General features: G+C 25.2%; 1 protein-coding gene across 1 annotated transcript in view; it reads left to right on the forward strand.

Moving 5' to 3' along the window:
• Positions 1-27,049, forward strand: part of LOC113555891 (nephrin-like) — a 234,889-nt gene that overhangs the window by 182,359 nt on the left and 25,481 nt on the right. Inside the window, exons 6-13 of the mRNA XM_026960497.1 lie at positions 10,810-11,016; positions 14,922-15,079; positions 15,935-16,079; positions 16,142-16,272; positions 16,426-16,585; positions 18,044-18,319; positions 22,858-23,172; positions 24,560-24,793. Of these exons, the coding sequence (XP_026816298.1) occupies positions 10,810-11,016; positions 14,922-15,079; positions 15,935-16,079; positions 16,142-16,272; positions 16,426-16,585; positions 18,044-18,319; positions 22,858-23,172; positions 24,560-24,793 (1,626 nt within the window). The remainder of the gene's footprint in view (positions 1-10,809; positions 11,017-14,921; positions 15,080-15,934; positions 16,080-16,141; positions 16,273-16,425; positions 16,586-18,043; positions 18,320-22,857; positions 23,173-24,559; positions 24,794-27,049) is intronic.

The raw sequence follows: 27,049 nt of genomic DNA on the forward strand, positions 1-27,049 counted from the left end.
ATCATTAAATACATTTTTTGACTAGTAAAAAAAGTTTGTATTAATATTTTATAATATTTCATTTAAATTGTAAGTCAACAATTTATTCTACAAAAACATGTTGTTATTAATTTAATTATATTCATCAAAATTTGAACTTCATACTCATTAAAGTCATATAGCGACTTTATTTTATAACTGCTCTAAAAACAAAATTTTATGAGAAACCTTACATTATATTTTCTAGAAAAACATCAAGAAATAAAAATTTTATCAATCATAAACTAAAAATGAAATAAATTAGAATATCATGTGCCAATAAATAACGTATAATTGGTTTAAATATTTTGAAAGTGTCGTTTCCTATATAAAGTAATAAAATAAATAATTAATAGATTTTTCTAGATATTATTCATAATAGTTTTAATAAATCTCAATATATAACTTGAATTATTTTCGGAAAATCGTTATTTTTTTCATAAGACTATACAATTTTTTTAAAATATTCAAACGTTTAAAAAAAAATCTGTTACAATAATATATAGTTTAAATAAAAAAACATCGATGTAAAACCAATACAAAACTTTTTAAATGTACTATAATTTAAAATAATATGTATTGTGTTATATAATTTTAAATAATATACACGTTAAATCAACCGTGTACTCGTGTATACTTAATATCAATCCAAATTTATTTTTACTTAATTCTTATAAAATGTGTATAAATGACTTTATTATACAGTTATTAGTACTTATAACAATAACATTATAAGAGAGTCATTTGATTTAAATTATCTAAAACTTAACAATTAAAATATAAAAATTCAATTTTTAAATAACTAGGTAGTTACGCAATCTGTCAGTTTATGTTATATTAAAAATTTGAATCTACTGTAAAGAAATATAAAAAAAAAACTGACAAACTAGTGTCATTTAAATTTTAATATAAGTATATTTTCAAATAAAATGAAATAACATAACCAATAGGTATTAGATAACATAGCTATAGAAATAGAACGACACATAATACAGAAGAACCAAAGTCAATTCCAATAATCTGTAAAACCTACAATTTGTACTTGAATTGACTTTGAAAACTAACAATCATCCCATAAGAATTTATCACATCGTTTCTACAAAAACCATTATATTTCTACTTTACTTGATTAGTTTATAGTAATAATGATAAAAATAGTATAAGTTTATCATAGTATTATTAAATAGCAAAGTTTAAAAAATGTCATGCTAAAATATAATTAAATTGTACATGGTAAAATAAAAAAAAAATCTAAAAAAATCTAACTTAACAATTAACTAACATGAGCTAAAAATATATATCAAACATTGATATAAAGTATAAATACTTATTTTAACCATATGAATGTGTGTGTTGAGAGGTTTCTTTAAAATCATTTCGTTGCATTTTCTTAACTTCTCTTTAATTATTACTTATACAAATATTGTATAGATGTTAAATACCTAATAAACGCTTTTCTCGGTAAATATATATAATATATATGTATATTTCTATTTTAATAATTTCTATTTTTGTAAGTGTCTTTTTAATGTTAGAATAAATAGCAAAATTACATACTTGAATATTGGTTGTAGAAATATCGACACAAAGAGAAGAAAAGAAAAATGTAATAATACATTTCCAATGTAAAACTTGTAAATGTTATAATTATTTGAATGGATGATTGTCGTCATATAATCGATATTTATTTTATTATATAGGTACCTAATTGGCAATTATTAGTTAAATTGTATTTAAAAACTAAATGTTACATACAGTAAAAACAATATTAAAGTGATGAAGTGAAAATAAAAATTCGCATTTCATAGTAACTATAAGCATATTTAATAAGCTATAACAATAATAGTTCATTAAAATATATATTTAATTTAATAGCAGTGACGTAGCGTGAAACTTAGTGGCCGGTCCTATAATATAGCATTTAAGAGACAGAACCCTTCTTTAACAAAGAATTTGAATTATGATAATATTTTAGTAGAATTCTTACTAATTCAAAAGTGCTAATAATTATTATTATACTAAAATGTATTTATATCATGTACATATTATAATATATTACATATTATTTTACCACTTATACATTCATAAAAACAATGACATTTTAATATGTTGTTTAATATTACATGCTTAAAAATTAACTTTTAGAGCTTTCTTTTGAGAGAGCTTATCAACGGCGACTGACACTCGAAATGTTATCTGTGTAAGTGACGAGCTCACAATAATGTATACCAACGACAGGTTAAAACTCTTCTTATTTACTTGGACGGATGATCACGTTTATGTCTGTGGAAACCAACTTATGTAAACATATGAACGCATTTGTTTTAAAACAACGCAAACGTCATGTTGAAATAAAATATAATTAAATTTTATTTAATATAATGATAATACGCCTAAGCGGAAAAAATGTAAAATGACATTTCTATTATAAAAGCGTTTATTCACGGGGTAAAATCTCTTTTCTAATGTGTTATTGTGTTTTTAATTTCCTTTTAAAACTTCCACTCAAATGTGTACATGCTTAAATGTTATTAATAGACAAAACACGACGTTTTCACCAATACAACTAAATATTACATATAGTCGCCGTCTGCAGTTATCTTAAAATGACGATACTGCAATTACCATGTATATTATAATATAATGTTATATAATAATTTATTTATTTAACGAACTGTTTAAAAAACTAATGAGGAAAGTATGTAAGACGAAATACCCCAGCCGAAATACGCCACTATTGAATGTACCTAGGCAATAATATTTCATATGTGATAATCGAGTTAGTTAGTGCAAACTTGCGTGTAAATGATCATTATATGGTGTGCGTGTGTGTGTGTGTGTGTGTGTGTGTGTGTGTGTGTGTGTGTGTGTGTGTGTGTATGTGTGTGTGTGAAGTAATGGTTATAAGAGAGAACACTTGTCTTGTCCTCGTGACCGAACAACTTTGTATTTTTCGTATACTATTTCCCTGCAAAAATTGATCAAATTAATTGTAATCATTATATTAATTATACTAATGTTCTGGTACAATTGTACGACATAAATAAAGCATCATAAATTCATGATATTTATATGATGCATATTGTATACTATGATATTGTTACTATAATATACTATAATATGGTTTAAAAAACCGTTAATAATTAAAAAAAAAAACATTTTCTAATAATCATTTTTACCTATACATGATGTAGTTAAAAGTAAAATACTGTATCTAAGTATATTTCGTCTTTATATAATGTTAGTATTAACAAAATTTCAAAATGTTTACATTGCAAAAATCTAAATTTAACTTTGTAAGCTTAAAGATAATATATGTTTTTTGCAGTTTAAAGTTTAATACATAAAAAATAATTATAAATTTATATAGACATATAGTCTTTAAAGTTTTTTAAAATACACTTGAAGTTTTAAATGAGCTTCAAGCTTCGATTGTACCTACATTTTTAAATAAAAACGGCTACCAAAAAATAAAATAAATATATAACTATGTATATACTATATACAGTAAAATCGTGTTACAACGAACTTCAGGGGACCGAATTTTTTTTTCGCTATAACGGAAATTACGTTGTAACGAAAATTCGAATAAGCTTTTTATAAGCCCTGATTTTATCAGGGATAATCGGCAGGGGACTTCTATAACTCGTTATAACGGGATTTTTCGTTGTATTGGTATTCGTCGTAACGGGAATTTACTGTATATAAAAAAGTTAATAAGGCGTAACAACTTATATGTTCAGTTTTAATATTATTTTATACTTTTTTTAACATTTGTAGATAAAATAAAAGACTATCTAATTAAAAAAATAATAATCATTGATAAAAATAAAAATCTATATTTTTAGGATATAAACAGAAAATAATATATTCCTGGAACAAAAAGTGTTTTTTATAATAAATATAATTTATGTATCATGTCTGTTATTACTAATCAATTTAGTCTTAAATATTATTTTTTTGTACCTAACTATTTATGTATTATATTAGTATGAATAATATAATAAATAGGTAGGTATAGGCTAGATTGAATGAAACAAAAGTGTAATACCTACTTATAATTTCTGTTTTCATTAGTAAAATAATAATTTTTTTCCACCGGAGTCGATTCTCGAAGGAAAAATACATTCTGAATTGCAATTTTCTCGTATCTTAATCTTAAAAAAGTTTGGCCACCCTTGGTGGGTTTAGAATATAGAATATGGATACCTGAGTATATTTTAAGTGTTTGGGGACTTTGGGTCATTGAGAAAGTTTAGTGGTTCCCTTCTCTTTATTCTTGGCGTGTATAGTATTATTATTCTACTACTGTTTATTATTATGTGTGTAACGTATATTACGTGTATAAATTATTTAATGCACTTACCTTGGTTATAATTGCTGTTGTCTGCTATCTGAAGTTATGGTAATTGCAGAGATGTTTTGACGGGGTTGAGTTCAATGACCGGTATCACTATGATATCTATGATATGCTTAATATCATTCTATTTATATCGGTTTAATGTATACAAAATGTAACTTATGTCATTGACCACGTAGTTTTTAATGATTATGAGTCGATCATGCTATGAAATTTCAAAAAAAAAAACACGAAAAAAACGAGTTTCTTTAGTTTTAACTAACAATTTTTTTTTTTATCACAATTTCAAAATGTTTAAGCATGCAGTTTTATCAACAGCAAAATCGATATTTTTAAACAGTTACAATCACCTTTTTAATCGCTTCTAATGAGCCTTTTTAAAAAAAAAAAAAATAATTGTTTAATTATTTTGTTCTAATGTTAGTGATTATTTATCTAATCTAAATTGTAACATAAGGTTAATTTATCTTTAATATGATATTTAATCTAGTATATACCACTATACCTATATTAATTGTGACTTGTGAGGATGTCTGTCACAACCGAAGAGCCAAGCATGGATCGAATGAAATTTAAAAGACTCCTGATGTCCATGTACACTTTTATATCTTAAAATGTACGTATGTACCTTATTACTAAGCTATCTCTATAAATCTATAAATCTACTACCAATGTTCTCTGAAACTATCATGTGATTCCTTAGAAACCAATTAAAATTTAAAACAAAATATTATTCCTACTTAAATTAATTATGAACAATAATATTATATGATAAATACTAATTCTTAGATCTATCTTCTATATTATGTTATGCTAATTAAAATTCATTTAATAATACATGGATAGGGGACAGGCTTGATAGTGAAACAGAGCAACAAGTCACTTTTTTAAGATTAATACAAAACGGCTAATACCCAGTGATTTCATAGCTTATTTGAATTGAAATTTGGACGATGTAAATTTATTAATACTCATTTGAATGAAAAAAAAAAACCCACAAACGACATGAGTTTATATAAAAAGTTTAAAAAAAACTGACCAACGACTGTAGTTTTCATCAACTCTTGTAATATTATTATGGTCGTGGAAACAGTATCCTCTCTACTTTTGGTGTGTACCGGTCGTATCGATGAACGTTCAGTCTATAGTATAGACTCTATATGATAAATTTATATATTAGCGTATATATTTTAGAAATTTTTTTAATGAAGTTTGATAGCGTAGTATGTTTATAGTTTTGTAGAACCGTAAAGTGTCATAATAGTCCTCTGATCGTAAATTCACGTGGAATGTTTGAAGAATTTGTATTATGCGTGTTACTCTACACTCCATTATTAGCTACCTTTGGTGCTAACTAATTAGTAAATTCGGTTAAATATTTTTTATTGTATTTCATTATTTTGATGATAGTTCATATATTTAGGAACGTAATATTTAAAAAAAATTCATATACGTTTTAATTTAATTAAATTTATTTTTAAATTTAAATGTTTGACGATTTGACATTCATGTTGTTTTAAAATTGCATAGAGATATTTTTTAATAATAATTAAAGTTAGGTTGTTACATTGCAACTCATGGACAAATGTTTATGACGGTAGCTGATAAATATTACAGTTATTAGGTATGCGAAATTTGAGAATGTATTGGTACTCGTATTTTATATTTTTATTATAATAAACCATATTTCCAGTGTTTGAAAATAACGCATTAATAGAAATAAGACTAAAGTGTGGACGTGAGTAAAACTCCTCATATTTAAGAAAACTTGAACATTTTTAATTTTTGTATACCTAATGAATATAAATAAAACTAAATTAAAATTTTAAAATTTTAATTCATACTTTTTGATAGTTATCTTGTCTTGTTTTCATTGTACCTACTACACAGTATATGTCATTCAAATTACTAGTTTTTAAATTTATAAATAGATTACCAATATTATTCTATAGTACCCGCCTGAAGAAATTTTCTGCAGTAGATGGCGGCTATAGATAAATTTAATAATTTAATAATATAATAGTAAAGATAAAACACCGAGAAACAGCGTAACGATGAGAACCGTTGTCAGAAAACTATGCACCGACCGCGACCGCGACGACATGCATCACGATTTACGGTATTACATTATCGACCGTAATGACAATAAATATTTTTAACTGCAAGTTACCTTCAACTTACTAGTCGAGTTCTGAATTTCTTTGTCATAATTAAAACTCATATTATATATTATATACCCATTAAGTTTTTAGATTCTAATCGGTAATCTATTAGAACTGTGAATATTAAACCTATATTACAAAAAATACTAGTCTCATTTTCTATAAATGTTTAATACGCAGCACAATATTTAAGCCTTAAGGGGCGGTTGGAGGAGGGGGTGAAGATTTTTAAACAAAAATTCTCTAATTCTCTATTGTCCGATTTCAAATCGTGAAAAGTGGTTTCGCGTAAAAATTCTTGTTTTTCCTATTTTAGATTGAAAGTGTAGCGAAGAATTTATTAATTTTAAAATGATATTATTATATGTTCTTTTTATCATAATTTATAGTTTAATTTTATGTCCAATAATGCTTTTTGAGTGAAAAATAATACTCCAATTATTAATTTTGATTAAGCTTTGAGTAGTTACATTTATAACTTTACTCTGCTTAGAATCTAAAAGGAAATAATTATAAAAAAATATAAAAAATATATTATGTGATTTTGCAATAGTTACAATATAGAATAATTTATTTTATTTTATAGGACGCAAACTCTTTATTAACCAAGGTAATTTCGCATAACAATAATTAAATATGAGTCTATTATTACATATTAATAACTAATAAGTAATAACATTACTAGTGTAGTGGTTACAATGTATCCGTTCTCATTAAATACGCATAAAATAGATTATGTTTATCTCAAAATTATTTGAATTTGAAGAATTCAATTAGATTACTTATAACAAATCCGGGTCAACAACACTATAACAATAATAATAATTCAATTTAAAATATAATTCTGATTTCAAAAATCATCTTAGTTTTTAGTTTTGTTCGAAAGTTGAGATTACAATTACAAGATTGCTTAGTATAAATATATATTTTAAAAGAATATTAGGTTAAGTACTGAATATAATATATAGATATAACATTATCATATTAGAAAATTGGTGCATAATATTATTTTACACCTTTGTAATAATTAAGAGATATTTACTGAAAAATATATTTATATTTATATTTGAATTTATTAATATCATATAAAATAAAATATTCTTTTTCTAGTTCGAAAACCTCAATAAATCTAATTTCTAATAGGTAACGAAAATTATGTACATCATCTGTATTCGATGGGTTGACTTTCCTTGTTGAGGGGTCGTTTCACGGTTTCGACTTCACATAAATATTGTTAGTATGAAATTGGTGTTTGGTCCAAACGACCAACACGGCTAATAACTAATAATAATGTCAATACTAACTAATAATTATTAAAAGAACATATAAAAGGCACGCGCGCTGAACGTGAATTTAATTTTAATTTCACTTTTTCTCAATATTTGCGTCTATTAAAATAAAAAGCCTACATTTATTATGACAACTACTAGAATTAAACCTTTATTGATTATTTCGTACACCGCGTATCTGCGCATAATAATATTATGAGTATATTTTTAGAACGGGGCTCGTAAAAAACCTCTTAAATTTTTATTATTATAAATTATAATAACCTAATTAATAAGTATTCAAGAGTTCATTTCTATTTCATGATATTATGAAATTATAAAAATGTAAAGGTTATTGTCATTAAAATATATATATAGTTGTTACTTGTTTAATATTGTATCAAAAACATAAGAGTTATAAATTATAGTAATAAAGGCAATAGAACATTTTTGAATTGTACACAAATCTTAAATTATTAAAAAAATATAATTATTTTCGTAATGATCAGTGTTGAGAGGATATCAACGCACTGCTATCTATGTAGCGCATGTATTTCCGGTAGAAATGACAAAAATTGCACTGGCATTCATTTAAGGCAATCAACCCATATAATAATATAATATAACGTACGAGTATACAAAAAGGAAATTTATTTAGGATTTATTTATCGTAGATCATTAAGTGTTGATTGCTCAATCACAATATATGTTTAATATAATAGCCTGAAGACTATTTAAAAATTTTAATTTCAATTATTATTCAATATAAAATCACGAACATGGCTTTTACGTGTTCATAATTATTCGTATGAAATAAAAGCAAAAATATAACAATATTGTGCCAGCCTTAACCATTGTTCGTAGTTACGGTTTGTTTATTATACTTTTAATCAGTTTAATCTGCATTTTAACACACCGCCAAAATACTTTCTAACTAGGTAGCCCCTATGCAAGCACAGACATCATTGAATTTCTCTGCAAAATATAATAATACAATTATTTAATGTAATATATTTTATGTTAAAAAATCGAACATAATCATTTAATCGTATAACACCAAAAATATAAAATGCTTTGTAACAAAATTGCAAAATATCGAGAAAAATAACTAAAATTTTAAGATCGCGGATTTAATTGGTTAAACAGAACTCCCGCGGTACAAATAATATATTAGCATTATTCTTTCAGTTGTTTTTTTTTCAGAAATAATAAGTACCTAATTATTATTCTTAGTCATTTTTAATTAAATATACGGAGAAAGTAAAATATACGACATCGGACATTTGCGAGAAGTAACATCGCACTTACCAATGTTAGGTATATCATTTATATATTTATCCATTTTCATTTTGTATGAACCCTGCTGTTATAATACCACCGTATTTTATTACACTTAATTTTATTATTCCAAATGAAATAATTATTAATCATATTTTATAATGTTATATCGTTGATTATAATATTCGCAGTTTAAAAATTTGCTTTTTTTTATTCAAAGTATTCAGTTTGTGAAATGGTTTGAGATGGTTGATGAAAATAGTAATATAACAGTTTTAGTTGTTATTAAGGTATTATTAAGAATCTCAAAAAAACGTTAAAAATACAACGAATATAATATTTTCTTTTATCTGAAATAACAGCGATTTAGTTCTAAACAATTATTCTTTCAATAATTTTATCATAATATATATTATGTATTTTCGCTAGTAAAATACTTATGTCTTTTAAATACACGTCCGTACTATCGATCATACATTAATTTGTACCTCGGATAATTATAACTTGCGAATTATGACTTGGGTCTCATAGGTACACTCAAATAATGTATGAATAATATATTATATTTTCTAGGATGCAATTTCAATGTTAACTGTGTAGTACTTGACATCGGAACTGTTTATGCATTGTGTCTACATAAATAACTGCGTATAATATAATATTTTAGTAAATAAATAATGTTTCCAGCTTTCTATCGTTGTGTGTCGATGGAATAAAAATGTCATAATATGCTAAATACGTCTAATTATATGTTTAAATACCACTAGGAAAATTCAACTTGTATCTATATTTATAGAAATACGACAAATGGTATTTAAATATTTAATTAATAATTTAAATTAAATGTAGTTATGTAACTGGTAAAATAAAATAATTTAATAATGCATGTTTCGTTATTTAATAAAATGTACTATTCTACTCACATATTTTAACTGAATAAAATACGCATAATATCTGAAAATGTGAACATTGGTAAACCCGTATATAATGTTATATATCATATTATCATATCATCATGCATAAGTTATTTGATTATAAAAGTGGTGGATTTATTATATTGTATGAATATTTAATATTGCTTACAAGTTTATACAACATTTTAGTAAATAATAAAATAACATCAAATCTGTCAAATAAATGTGTTTTAATATGTTTATTTTACTTAATTATATAAAATTATAAATAATTTATTATATTATAAGTTATTACAAGAACGAATCAAATCCCGTCTCAAATTTAAAAATAAAAGTGTTAATTTAAATTTTAAACCCTAGTCCGCACTGAAAGGAAAACCATTCAAAGCTCATTGTACACACTTGCAAGTACATTACTTGACGTTAGAATTATACTAATAACACCGGCTATACTATACTATAATCTCAGCTGGGGGGTTTGTACATTTGTTAAATAAAATCATTCTATTTATGTATTATTTAGGTATATACTCTAAAAATCAACTACATAATTTGTTTAAACGACTGCAATATTAAAGGTGCTTACCGAAATCGGTTATTATTGATTTATTATTAATCGACACAAACACTATAAACTTTTTTTAATCTATACATGTGTTGAGTGTCAATTTATTTCATAAATGTATTCAAGTATAGTACCTAGTTACGTAATAAAAACTATAAATGAACTAAGAATATTGCAAATTAAATGTTGTACATTTTTAACATTAATTATTTAATATTGTATATTATTCATTATTTGTATATAGGAAATCCTTTACCACGTTTAATGTGGAATATACGAGGAGAAAATATAGACAGTTCGTACGAAATGAAGATCGATGACAATACAGTGGCCAATGTGTTACGAATTGATCATGTTCATCGAGAAAATCTCGGTAGAGAACTCATTTGCGAAGCGTCCAACATGCCAAATACCATTCAAGTATCAACGTCAGTTACTATGAATGTTTATCGTAAGTGAACAATTTATAACTAATCTACGTCATTTAAATCAAACGATTTTAAAAATATACTTGTTTTTTTTTTTAAATTTAATATGCAATAAGTCCAAAATCATCATGTCTATTATATTATCTTCGTAATTCACGTGTATCTGAGTCTATTTTAAATTAAATTCAGATATTTAGTGTTGGACAGTATTGACCATGATATACTAATGCAAAAAACCGACGGTAACTTATAAGTTTAAAGGAAATTAATAACATTAAAACGATGGAAAAAGTCAAGTTATCAAGATTCAAGTTCCCCAGAGTAATGTAAAATAATTTCAACAATACTATACTTCATATGTCACGGATGAAATGTAAATACAGTTAGGACTAAAAGCAATTATTTATTAATTGTCGTGAATTGTATTTTATACGTCTCATCTGCAAATTAACTTGTATAACTTATGCACACATACGTTGAACATAGGTACTCTATTGATTGTTAGTTTTATATGAATTAAACTTTTGATGAAAATCATTGTCAATGTTTAATATTATCATTATAACATTGTGTTTAAACTTTTTAGTTTTTACTACAAAAGTGTTAAATATTTTCCCAATTATAATAATTTATTCTTCGGCCTTACCTATTTGTGAATTTAATAAAAACTTTTAATTTATAATCCGTTAATTTATTTTAATTTAATAATTAAAAGAAAATATTTTTCTAAAAATGTTGATGCATCATACGAAGAAACAAAGTAATGTTAAAAGTTTAACAGCAGAGACTAAGGCCGTAACAGGGTATATTTAAAGTACGTGTAGGGATGAAATAACTTACTAAACCCCTACCATTCTTTATGTATATAAATTGAGGGATTATTTATGCTTTCGCGGAACATAAAACTTATTTTAGATGAAATGGATAATAATTAGGTTCTAACTAAACTTTTTTAGTGGACGTAATGGTAAAATATTCTGTGTTGACGAGTCTGTAGACCTACAATAATAATAATAATAATAATAATTTTTGATTATTTGCATGTTCTTTATTTTAATTCTGATAAAATACAAAATATTTCTTTAGACAATATTTTAAAAGCAATATAATTAATAAGAACCACGATTTAAACTTAATATAGTAATGTACATTGCTCTATTGTTACCAAAAATATAACCTTTCTGAACAAATTATAAAACTTATAAACTGTCCTTATTGTACGTGTTTAACAGTATAGATATTGGATATGTTGATTAATATTATTTTAGCAAATATTGATAAAATCGTAAATACTCACTACAAACCGCATTGACGCAATAATGGCGCATCAAATTTGATAGTTTGAGCGAACGGCTATAAATTATGTGCTAGTTATTATTATAAAACCACAATCACACTATCAAAGTACAACAATATTAAAGTTCATTATAGAAAAACTAATCGTATAAGGTAAATATATGTAAATACGAACATTCAACAATATTTCTATTCAAATTATTAATCTGGGAATTTATACAGCCAGTAATGGAAAATAAATGAAAACACATTTTTATAACTTATCGAAAATTAATTATTTCTCATTGATTATACGTAATTATTATAATTATAATATTTAATCTAAATTCCATCACAAAGAACAAATAAATTTCTCAATACAATAATAAATAAAAGTAATAGTTAGGTAATTGTATAAGAAAAAATACTTAATGTTTTTACACTTAACTTTTATCGCCTGTATATTTTACGTATTAGAGTTTTCATTATAATCCGCGAGTCTACTGAAATACATTTATCTTTATATTTTATATAATTAATTTTTTTTAACAATTATTCCTGTTTTATCTCTATTAAGTATAGCAATCATGAAACATGATAACTTTAAAATATGTGATGTTCGATTAATTATAAATATACAATGTAATACATGTACAAAACAACAATTCTCATAATTATGTTTCATTGGTTGGTAATTTATTTCAGGTGATACTGATTAAATTTATATAAATGATGTTGATTACAAAATGTGTATTTTGAGATTAATATTTGATTTTAAACAATTAAATTATAGATGTTTATCTAATAAAAGCTTAGCGTATTTACTAGGTAGGTTTATTTATTTTAAGCTTATCAGAAGGTATGTGTAATAATCATAAAAAAAAATGTATATTGCTTCAATGTTTGCTATTTCCTGATGGCTATTTTACCAAAAGTTACTCATGTAATGTAAATTAAAACATTGAATTAAATAACAAAATTTTAAATGTTAAATAATGGTCTATATTTTATGAAATTAATAAAATGTATATCCATTACAAGAAATCTAAAAACGACCTTATTCGTTATTATGATCAAAGTTCATTTATTGACTATCTATTTTGTGAAAAATCCTGTTACTTCATGTGGATTCTATATTATATTATAAAATTTTAATATTATATTTAGGGATATACGAAATATATAAACAAATGGTAATATGTGTAATATAGTATATTATTCAAACTAAAAAGTTATTACTTTTATTGTAAACTTTTATTTTATATAAACTTCTACTTAAATTTCAAAAACTAAATTCTTTAGGGAATTTATATGAATCTCTGTCTAGTGTCTATTTACGTGAAAAAAATGTTGTAAAAAAAGAAACAACAGTAACGTTTCTCAATTTAACATCTGCATAGAAAATGATGTGATTGAACAATAAAGTACCATATAATATGTACACTTGTCTCTAGAGATAATCTATTATCAAACGAGACATAAAATGTGAAACCATTTATTAACATTATAATATTATATTACAAACTTCTTCAGATATCGAACTGAAAAAATATAGACTCTTGTGTCAAATAACTTATTCGTGCACGTATTTACCTACCAAACTCATTTGGATAAAAAAAAAAATATTAAATTGCCAATGAAATTAAATTTTGAAGACTAAATGTGTACAGTAATTTAACAAATTTAAACAAAAACAAATAATAATCCCAATAACAAATCCTGAGGACATCTCTACAATCACAGTTATTTTTTATGAATATTTGAAGTTAAATGTGGATAAAATTATATATTTTATTGATGAATAACGATATTAATTATTTTGTTATAATTTAAAAACATTATTCACGTGAACTTGAAATCTTAACGTATATATTATGAATTTCACTAAACGCATTGATATTTTCAAAATATATAGAATGATTTTAAGATATTATCTATTTTTACCATGAACCAATCTTCACTGGTTTTCGGTAATGCGGTAGGTATTAACTCAAAAGTTAATAACATGATCATAATATGATAAAAGTTAGAATATTATTACTATTATAATTAAAATATGTCAATAATAAAATAAACGTAACGTTTTTGGCAAAAATGTTGTCAACTTACTACTAATAGTAAATTAAGTGACTTTAACAACTATATTAAAAAACATATGAAAACATGACATAATTTAGTGATACAGGTTGACAAACCGTCTGAATCGTTTTTTGTGTAAAATAATAAAACATTGAATTCAAATTTAACATATCCATTATAATCACCCACTCCATACTCGGCACTCTGTATAGCAGCATGATGTCTATTTACCTACAAATTAATGGACTTTTCAAGTTTTTTGAATTTTTAAATATATTTAAAGACCATACTTTTAAATGCTTAAATTGTTTTCATTGATTAATAAGTGAAAATAAAGAAAAATATTATTTAAACAATTATAAGTTATGTTACAAATGAGTAATGACAATATCAGTGAACAGATTTATGTACATAAAACTTTTCTTATGATATAATATGCAAAATAATGTTTTCAAATACCAATTCCCACAATTAAAAACATCACACTTTATCCAAAAAATAAAATAAAAATTTGTTTTTACTTGTTACAATCATGAAAGAATCTTATAAAATTTTGTTTCTAAACATTATACAGTGAAGCCATTAAGCGTGGCTATCACAGGAGCTGAACACCCTTTTCTCTCAGGAGAGCCAAGTAATCTCGATTGCATTTCATATGGTTCAAGACCAGCAGCTAATATCACATGGTACCACAATGGACAGATCATCGAGTATGAAACAAAAAGGATAAAGGTACGTGCATTGCCATTTTGCCTTATACTTTATTTTTGATTAAATATTATATAGGTACTGTTTAATAAAATAAAATTCAAGTAAAAATATATGCGATTGAATAGTTTCATACTTCCATGATGTATGAATCAATCGAGTGTAAAAATACAAGCATTTTTAAGAGATCAAAGTATTTTTGGTTCTTGAAAGGTCACCACAATCTTTTGGGCTCGACCTAGTTCCTTTTATGTATTATAATCATTTAACAAAATGTACGACCGAAATAAGTCATAAATAATTTTTACCGATTTATAGAATAGTCCGTTGGTGTCAATTGGGTTGCGTTTAGTCGATTGTATAACCATAATCAATATTCTTATGACATTTAAAGTAAAAATAAATAAATATTAAGTATTTCTTATTTTTTTTTATTCTCTTTTTTTTTTTATCCTTTTATTAAAAATAAATTATTATAGTTATATTTGGGCAAAATATTACGCAAATTTTGTTTTAAAATTTTATCGAAATATGTTTATGAACATGATTTATTAGTTTATTACTTCTTAATTAATAACAAAACTTCAATTGGTTCTTTTATTATATATTCGTGGTATATAAAATATTTAAAATACTAATTTGTATATAATAAATACTTCTAAAATGAACATCGTAAAAATAAATTTAAATAACAAAACATTTTCCAGAAAAAAAATTATTTGTATTTAAATGTTTATTTGCTTTCTATCAAAATATTAAATATTCGAATTTAAACTTTACATAATATTTGAATTACAAATAAAAATTAGCAGCATAAAATAGGAATTGCTTAGCTTCTTAATATTATCTACCTAATTATATTTTACAATTAATTTTTAGGTGGTGGGAAATAATAATATGACATGGAGTACTCTAAGATTAGTACCAACTGATGACGATAATCAAAGTGTTATAACCTGCGTGGCAAGCAACATATATTTTCCAGCTGATACAAAAGAACAAAAGATAATACTTAACGTTCATTGTATGATATTAATAACCATATAAGTGTTATGTAATATTTTATTATAAATTATTTTTACTTAGATCCTCCAAGGCTACAAATATGTTTAGGCAGGAACCTAAATGTGTCTAACATTAAAGAAGGATCAGATGTATACTTCGAATGTACTATCAACGCTTCACCGACCATAACCAGACTTGATTGGGATCATAATGTCAGTATAACAGTTCACACATATTTTAAATTGATTCTATACATTGTAGTTAGATAAGCCATTAAACTAAGAAAGAAAATATTCGTTACTATAGATAATTCTTTATTGAAATACCTGAAAACTGAGTAATTTTTTTAATAATTATTATTTTAGGGATCAAATGTCGGACAGCACGAAAGCCGAAGGACAATTGTGAGCAATCAAACATTAGTCTTACAATCAATAACACGAAAAGGTTCTGGAAGTTATCGGTGCATAGCCTCAAATGCCAGAGGAAAATCGATAAGTGACGCCTATCACCTTGACGTTAAATGTAAGTTCATATAATATTTCAAATAATTTCCACTTAATTTGAATATATGATGGATTATTAAGAGTATAATGACACAAAAAGGAATTTTCTGTTTTTAATTTATTTAAAATATAATGTTTTTTTCATACTTTACTTTAGTTATGATATAAATACCTAATTATAAACATTTTAATTTTGCTTTACTTTTGATGAATAAGTAACTTTTTTTCTATAAAATTAATTAATACTCAGATTTCCTTAATTAATCCTCATGCCTATTGTCACCATATAAATAATACGAGTCACATATCCAAAATTATGTCTAAAAACAAATTTTAAATGTTCCAAAACATACACAGACAATAAAATTTTTTATATTAATACGTTAAAGGAATCATTAATTGTAATTTATCATTCCAATGGTCATAAAAATATTAATATCAAGCTAGAATTACTGTTATGTGTTTGCATAGAATATTCACTATAGAAATGGGTCCATTGCTGGGTAGTCGATACCACAAATAAATTTTGCTATAAACCATTTTATGTGTATTTAATAATAGGTATTTATTGTTTATTAAGCCATAAAATAATTCTGTTTTAGACAGATTTCTATAAAATTTAGAGGTCTAGACTGGCTTTACAGTTTACAGTTCAAAATTTAAATATTAAATATTAACTCATATAAAGTGCAATAAAATAAAATATATATATATAATAATATATTATATTATATAATTATATTTATTATTATATATAATTAATTGTATTAAATCTTGCAAGGGGTAAATAATATATACGTTGACATAGTAATATTATTTAAGACTCAAAACTTTAATTTAACAACAATATTATGATATAAATCTAAATTAATAAGCTCATTAATTACCCACACACACACACATATTATATATAATATACCTACCTACCATGTACAATACAATAAACATAACCTAACCTTATTTATATAATTTATATATTTATACTTATTACTTGCAAGTCTTACGATAGTTGCATATATATTATTATCTAAGTACTATTAAAAAAATGCGTAATTAATTAAACGTATAAGTCATATAGATTTATTGCGATTTCCATCTAAAAAACGAGTTAGTTATCTAGTTCCAATTACCTGTACTTGTTTTCATTCTAATAATTGAGATAATACTAAATTTAAACTTGTATCTCATACTATGTGATAATATGTTTGTAAGATATTTAGTCGAATATAGTTTAATTCTAGAGTAAAGTAATTTTAATTTATTAATATATATATATAGCATGACAACCAATTAATAAGGTATAATTCTTGTCCAGTGACCACTGTACACTTCAATACTTCATGTACCTATGCTTATTACTTATATAACCAACTTCGCACAAACACGTATAATCCATGTATACATAATACTTATATACTACACCTCTATAAGTTATTTATTTAAAAACTGTAAAACTGTATCGACGACGAAATTATAGACGAACCATCTTGTAAAACTGATCAACAACGTGTATACGGTGCACACAAAGGAGAAACTGCGTGGGTTAAGTGCGACGTCAACAGCAATCCTATTCCTACTTCGTTCCGTTGGGCTTTCAACAACTCCGTATCTGGATTGATCAACGTAGCTAATTCAGACAAGAGTATGTCCATCATTAAGTTCAAAGTATCAGATTTTGGTACGCTTTTGTGCTGGGCAACCAACTCTTTAGCAACTCAATCCCAACCTTGTGTCTATCACATTGTTCCAGCAGGTAAGTCAAACATCTAAGAACTTTGTTTTTAAATATTTACAGCAAATGTTGAGATAACCAACAGTCTATACATTTACCACATATTTAATAATATAAGCATTTTTAAATAAACTAAAACCAAAATAACAGTCGTAATAGTATCGAGTCACGATTATCAAAAATATTCATGCGGAACTATTACATTGGTTTTAGAACGGTACCAATTTTAAGTTTAGGTATGCACTATTATACTTATACATATTTTATTAAATTATAATTTAATAAAGTACTTTTTCGATATTATCCAAATATATTATTACTATGTAATAATAATAATAAATAATATATTACGCGCAAAATAGATTTTCGAGCAATGATGACATTACCCGGGTATACCATTATAGTTACCAAAACTATACAATTTTACCATAACATTATACTGTATTTTTTTGAAATAGAAGTTTCATCGTTCATTCAAAATTCAACCGATTTCAAAATTGTGTGTTTTCCTCCGTATTAAAAATAAATAACTTTACATAATGGCTATTTTCATTTATTTTATACTATTGTAAAAGGTAGGCTATAAGTCATATATTAAATTGAAAAAACTGCACGACAATATCTGAATGCATTATTTTTCCAATTACAGACTTTCCAATTAATTTACATACTGTATATTGGTACCTCGTGGCTCATAATAGTATTTAAAGTACTGACAGACAATTGTTTCATAATATTATACTATTAGTTCTATATACTCTCATACCTATTACTTTATAAATATAAAAATGCCTAAATAATGCCAACCAAGTATAATATATACTAAATTGAGTAAATTGACTTTAATGTTGTATCTACCTATCCTCTTGACTAAACCTACTCTTTCTTAATTGTCTAACACGTTTTTTAAAAAAATTACTCAATTCGTAAGTTTTGTTTATAGCTTAGGTTACAATACCCAATTAACTACGGGCAAAGTAACTTGAACAGGTCAAAGTATAACCCTGCCCAGCCAAAATAGTATTTTTAATGTATTGCTTAAAAACGCAGGGCAAAGTATACATAGATCAGGCAATGTAAACATTGTCCGATAGTCTACTCTGCCCGCAACATAATTTATATCTATACTCTTAGTCCATGACCATTATTTACCATATTATATTTATATAAATGTCGTTATAAAATTTTAAATTTTGTCATTTTTATTTTTTTTTTACAAATTTTACACTCTATACAACATGGTTGAAAACAAAACCAAAGCTTTAATGATTCGTTATGACTAATTTACCATAAAGAATAAAAATAAATTTTCTTATTCGTGAATGTTTGTCAAAAACCTCATATAATAAAAATAACCATTGATATAATATGAATAATAATTGCTTTTTAATTTGAAAATCTTAACTAAAGCAGAATTTCCATAAAATTAATATAATTAAATATATGGCCCGGAAGATCGAAAGAGCAAAACAAAACAAAAACTCAATACCTAAATCAATATTGTATCACTATTAACCTACTTGAAGTATAAAACTTAATTTTAGACTAAGAACTATATAATATGTGTACAACTACTTGCAGAGTTTAGCAGATTTCCCTGAAGGGTCAATACTTTTATCCAATTCACTACCATTCTCTTATTTACTCTTTATTTAAATATTAACTTATATTCAAAGTTATAACTCATATATACATATATTATAACGTCTATACGGTTAGGAGACTGGGCCACAGGAGTACTATAACTATATGGCAATAGTTCATAGTAAGACTCATTTTAGTTTTATCACTTTATGTTCGAAATAATAGTTGTACATTTGTGTGTGTAGTTAAATAATTAATTTAATAATAAGTAGCAACTATTAAATTAATAATCGTCCTATACGTCTTATTAATAATTAGTATTGTAATTTGATTGAGATTCATATTTAGTACACATTTTTTCGTCGTAAAATTTCCTAAATCTAAGATTGATTTCTTGAAACTTAAGCATCGTATCTGTATTATTTATTGGTAAAAATATAACTGAATAGAAAACTGTCAATAATAATGTGTAAGTAATACTCAGTGTTCAAGTTATTATTATTGTATTTTGATCAGAAAGTATATTATATTTTATTACGTAAGCTTAAAAAATATGATACCTAATCTTTCAACTTTTTATATAATCGAATTCAATTTATTATTTTAGTCGATAAAGAAGTTTATTTTTTTTTCATTTATCCACTAGATTCTACTAACTGGAAAATTTCCTTGTGTTTTATCTACTTATTCTGTAAAAATACTATATTCTTAATATTTTTTTTTTTTAATTGAACTTTACAAAACTTTCAAAAGAATGTATTTCCAAAGATAATAAAAATCAAAGGGTTTAAAGGAATGTTAAATATTTGGAATGTACCTACTTGTTTTTCATTCTTTTAACACCAATTGTAGTGTTTCAGTAATTGAATTTTCGCGTGTAGCATGCCGAACAAATTGGAATGTTTTCTAAATGACACTTTAAGTATAAAATGAAAAAAAAAATGCTTACCTTACCCATTCCAACATTTCTCTAGAAAAAAAAATACCAAATACAATAAATTTAAACAATTACTTTTACCTAAATAATAATACATTAAAAACGATTTATTTTCTTTAAATGTACCTAGATTGATTCCAAAATATAGTTGTAAGTTAAGAATTATGGCCTTTAATTATATTGTTGATATTCTGTACGCCTGGTAGAATTTCTATTAGCTGAAATGTAAACTTATTATATTTTATAAATTCTTGTGACAGGGGATTTTAGAATTGATAAGCTTGTAATATTTATTTTTATTTTTAAATTATATTATGCATATTCATACAGTAAATAATTGTAATAATATTTGTAAATAGATTATTAAAGATAAGTGTTCTACTATCCTTGTATTATTTGTATTATTTATTTTATAACAACAACCGCAAAATAATTATGCGTAACAGTCTTCAGATTTGATTGTTTTTTATTATTATTATTATTATTGTTTAAATAAACCCACGCAGCAATAACCATTTGGTGCTCTTGACAATATTAAATGTAGATAACGTAGAAGTATAACAATGCAAAAATGATGATAAAAAGACTACTTAAATACTAGATGATACATAGGGGAGAGTTGTGTAATATTGTTGAGTAGATTGACGGTAATAATGCATTTTATTGAGCCGTAAATAGAGTCGAGATCCCGGTTAGTGATGCAATGAGTTTAAAGTTTTACAACAGCATATTATCACCCATAAAATAACTATTTCTACTCAGATGATTTTTGATGTTTTGTTATAATTAAATGAATAATTATAGATATTTAAAATGTTGAACACATGTTTATACGAGTATAAACATTCTTTCCACATTATTAAATATAATGTTTTGAATCTTTTGATGTTATTTTTAAACATTTGAAATCCAAATTTATACAAATTCTGAAAAAGTTCATCAAAATCGTGAAAATTTATAAAATTTTTTGAAGTTATAAATTCATAAATTTTTAGTTTTTATAGCTAAGGTTTGAAAATGTAATAAAAAGTACATTCTGAAACCAAAAAATATAAAAATATATAAATGTTTTACTTTTTTTATAGATGTTTCAAACTCAAATTTGAACTAAATTATGAATAATAATATTCACTATTTTGTTTTAGTTCAAAAACATTATTTATGAAAATATAAAACTTTCACGTATATATTACTATATTTTATACACACAATGATATTTTTAAATTCAATGTTTTCGGCAAAAATTACATCAAGCATTCAAACTATATAATTATTACTTATAATAAAATAAATTACTTTAATAGTTGTATTACAAGAAATTATATCATTAAATATATTTACCTAGTGGTATAGACTATCTCTGTTGAACACCGTTTTTGGTTTACAACTATATACCTACCATTGAATTAAAATTTAACTTATCCATCACTCGACACCTACCGTATAGCAGAATAGTACCCTCTTTCATGACCTTTTTAATTTATACAATAATAAACTTTATGTTGATAATTTATTATTTTCTCATATTTAATGAATATTTACTTAAGTCTATATTATAATTATTGTGTAAAAAAATGCATAAATTATGGTGTTCTTTAAAAAATGGCATATTTTACAAAATTATAAAAAATATTGGATACTTTAAATTCGAGACTGTTTAGACATTTAACACGATTAGATTTGGATGAATGATAAAAGAGCAATTTCCACTGCAATTTTTATAAAGATTTTTTCGAAAAATATATATTATAAACTCTTTGTCTTAAAAGCATCATAAAAAGCTGATTTTCGTAATACTACAGCGGAGAAACGGCCGAGTATCGTAAATGTCTACTATTTTTTTTTTTTTATTTTACCTGTTACCTCAGTCCTATCTGCGACTAATATTTTACGAGCTGTCCTGTTATTAACACCCGGTAATTGACAAATTATCTGCTTGAACACAGCATATTGATACATCCTAATATTATAGCATGCTGCAAGTAGTTTTAGACGTTTTAGTACATAATAATTATGCGATCATACACCATGTTCACAGGTAGGCCAGATCCACCTAGAAATTGCTTGCCAGTAAATGTGACGAGTACTCGGTTCACAATTCGATGTGAACCCGGATATGGTGGTGGACTTCCGCAGCACTTTGCATGCACAATTGCCACGATCGATCGACCAGATGTAGTCGAAGCCAGTTACGTTGGCCAAACCGGTCACGTTACTGTAAAAATTACCGGGTTGCGACCGTCCACCCGATACGTCACCACAGTGTACGCAAGCAACGCAAAAGGCTCAAGTATCGGCCATGTACGAGTTTATGTCGAAACAGCTCCTAATCCCAAGGACCCACATGTAGCTGGTCAGTAGATTTATGTTCTCAAATTTGAATATATTATTTTATAATTTAATATTTTAAATTTATTATCCCAAATTAAATAAAATTTGAACATACCCTAAGATGGTACTTATAATCCTTTTCTCTGCATTTTAATGGTTTCGTACAACTATTTAAATGGTAAAAAACTGAAAAATTGTATTGTTAATCAATTAATAGTAATTTATAAATCATTATTATATGAGTAAGTTCGATGTATCCACAGGCAAGACGGATGAACACTAGACAGCTTAAAAATAATTTGATATTTTGTTTGAAATATAATTTATTATTAACATATATATAATATTTTGAGATTTTCTAAATATTTTCTGTAGCATACCTACACTATATAAATTTTAGGTATTAAATACAAAATTACGTGCGAGTGTATAACTAATCTACAAATATGCGTCTAACCTGAAATAAGAGTAAATATTTTTAGAAAAAATAAATAAATAATAAGTTATCTCATTTCTTAAAAAACGACATTTCGTGTAAAAGCCTCTTATCCCTTCGACAATAAACATTGTCCAGTCCAAGTGCATATACAACCGAACAGAACGAATGTCTTTGCCGTCAGTTAATACGTTTATTATCAATCGAACGCTTACTGCAAATTGTTTCATACCAACATATAATTCTAGTCACGTAAATTATCGTTCATTAGAACTTTTACATTTCCATTTACTAGCGCCGTAGTCACTTGCCTTTTCTTTTTCATCATAGTAATCGTTTCTTGGGTTATATATTTAATCACAGACGATTACACGTATACGTCTGCAGGTTTTATTAACAACAATTTGACATATCTTAGCAAAACATAAATATGAATTCTAAATTAAATGCCTATTTAGACTACATATTTACAACGTGACCGAACAACAATTTGTTTATTTTACTAAATTATTGATATCATGGTGTTGATACTTGACTATAACAAATAAAATATGTCATGAATGTAATTTTGATTGCATTATATTTGATTTGAAAACATTCGATTAGTGATGGCTGAATTATTAGTTACATAGTTTTACAACTTTTTAATGATATTTACTCAAACCATTTGAGAACATAATATTTACCAACAATATTGTTATTAGAATAATATACCTGTTCGAACGTGATCGATTTAACACCAGTTTAGAGATATTAGTATAATACCATATCGTGACGTATGTACACATTGTACACGAAAAATATAAAAAAAATAACTAAAACTAATATTGTTTTTCGTTATTTTTCAAACTCGATAACCGGTCACCGGTGTATTACGCCATAGTTATTATTATTTCACATTTCACCTTACACGAGTATAATAATAATAATAATATTCACATTGCTGTTAATATTTTTTCCAACTCGACCCTAGGAGATTCCACCAGCACTGCTACGCGGTTTTCCGAAGCCGCACACATAGGTATCCTGTTTCTCGGATGCTGCTTCGTGGGAGTGTGTGCAATGGCCGTGGTGTACGCCAAACGGTTGGCGGCCAACGTCCGTGGACGATCAGTATTCCGTGAACGGCAAACTGTCAGGATTCAAAACGGCGAAGAAATTCGATTTACAGGGTCCAAGGGTGTCGAAGAACGTCCAGTTGTCACAAGTTAGTGGAAATAATGGAAGGGAAAAACAGGTCCTCGCCGTAGTCGTGAAATATTCAATTTAAAAATAAAACTGTTTCTCCGGAACCCTCCACAATAGATTATGTTGACCTGAATTGATTTTTTTATGTATATAATATATATATATATACAGACAGTTTTAAATTTTGAACACGTGACTGGATACTAATTTAACACTGTCAAGTGTATAGTTTCTTGGTTAAATAATACCATATGTACATGACTGAAACTATCTCAGTAAAGTATATCATATTATATTTTAATAACCACCTAACATTATGCTATACAAATATAATTGAAAAATTCGGACAAGACTCGCAAGCTTTTTATTGTATAATAATATTATGGTTCATCTCTCGCCGCACTTTGCTCACTTCAGAGAAAAAATTAGTAGTTGATGTATTGATATTATTTATTGGTAGCTATAGTTTTTTATGATATTCACAGTGAACTGTTGAACGGTTTAAATTATAAATAATAATTTAAGATTCCGATTATTCATTGAAGTAGTAACGATACATTTTAAATCTAAAAATAAGAACTTAATTTAAATAAATCAGAAAAACAACCAACATATAATCTATTTTAAGAATGCATCTTTATTTAAAATATCAATCTCTATAAAAAATTCCATTATTTTATGGTTTTGACTTATATTATAAATAGTCTATAAGTGTTTCTTTCTCCGATTTTAAAATGCATTTTATGCTACTGTATTAAGTGAAAATGTCATTTTTACTTTACATTATTCAATTAAATAACTCTAGGGATTTTAAAAATATATTTCTAAAAAAAATATCATCTGCGTTTAGTGTTTACCTTTTAATCTATAAATATAAGTATTATACCTCACATGTCTAATCTATCTCGTGTAGTCGTGTTAGTAATACATTTGCATGATGCATTATTGTCACGTAGCACTAAGTAACTTGAACAACATTAGACATTCATAATACCAAAGTTAACTTAATCTGTATGTTGACATCAATTAAAGAAGACATTTATTAAACAAAATAAACTCGAATCAGTAGAAAAAACCTATTAATTCACATGATAACAAAAAATATTCGTTTAAAAAAAAAAAGGAATTAGTGTATGAAAAAACAATTTTTTATTATACTCAACACTCAAGCTCCCCAAATCCATTATCTACTATTATAATCACAAAGTTTCAGCACATTTAAAGGTTCAATAACTTAGTTATGACACTATGACAGCAACTATGATATCGTCCACATTAGCCACGGTTCACGGTGACAGTACCTTTTAACTATAATTTATGATATAAATTAACAAGATAAGGTAATATTATATCATCTATATTATCTCATGTATAATATACTATAATCAGTATAATCAAAAATATAGAATATAGTTGTACTACCTATATAAAATTCGTAATGAACTATATTAAATATGTATTACCTACAATAAAATAACTGAGTTGTTTTATGATAATAAACACAGATATTATACTTCGAAACCTTTTCTAAATAATATTATTTCACTGACCCCATCCTTTTTTAGAATTTTAAATTTCGGATAACGTAATTTTTTTATACATATATATGTGTGTATGTGTGTGTGTTGTTTCCAGCCTCCTGATGGTCAAAAATTATCATAGTAATTTTGTTATTCAATCATTTAGAACGCTATTGTTTGAGTTTGATTGATAGTTTTCTAATATTTTTTTTATGTTCTTTATGAAACTCATAAAAAAAAAACCTCGTTTAGGGAGATCAGATCACATCAGTCCTTGTATACACCTCAGCTTGTGCAATACACGTAATAAGTATAGGTATGTTATTTTTTAATTTTATAATTTAAATTTGTATTGTACATTTTGAAACAATTCTGAATTGTATCAATTTAAAATGTGGAATAATTAAATGAATCGTGAACTTTTTGAAAAAAAAATATTAACAAAAGCTTATGTTATTATATTTTGTAAACTTTATACTGGTATATAAAAGTTACATTTATTAAAAATTTCTAGGAGCATTGATGCGAGCATAGTATGCAAAGTGTCTTAATATGTGTTTTCAGAATAATTTCGTTACAGTTGTGCCCTCTTAATAGGTTGATATCATAACATATATATAATTTTAAATGTAACGATAGTATAAAAGAGAAATAATCCTAAAAGCATTCAAATAATAATTACTTTTTAGATAGATTAACACTGCATATATCATTAATTTAGTAAAGTCATATTTTTTAATACCCGATAGTTATAA

Source organism: Rhopalosiphum maidis, chromosome 3 (assembly GCF_003676215.2).
Source record: "Rhopalosiphum maidis isolate BTI-1 chromosome 3, ASM367621v3, whole genome shotgun sequence".
NCBI classification, from domain to species: domain Eukaryota; kingdom Metazoa; phylum Arthropoda; class Insecta; order Hemiptera; family Aphididae; genus Rhopalosiphum; species Rhopalosiphum maidis.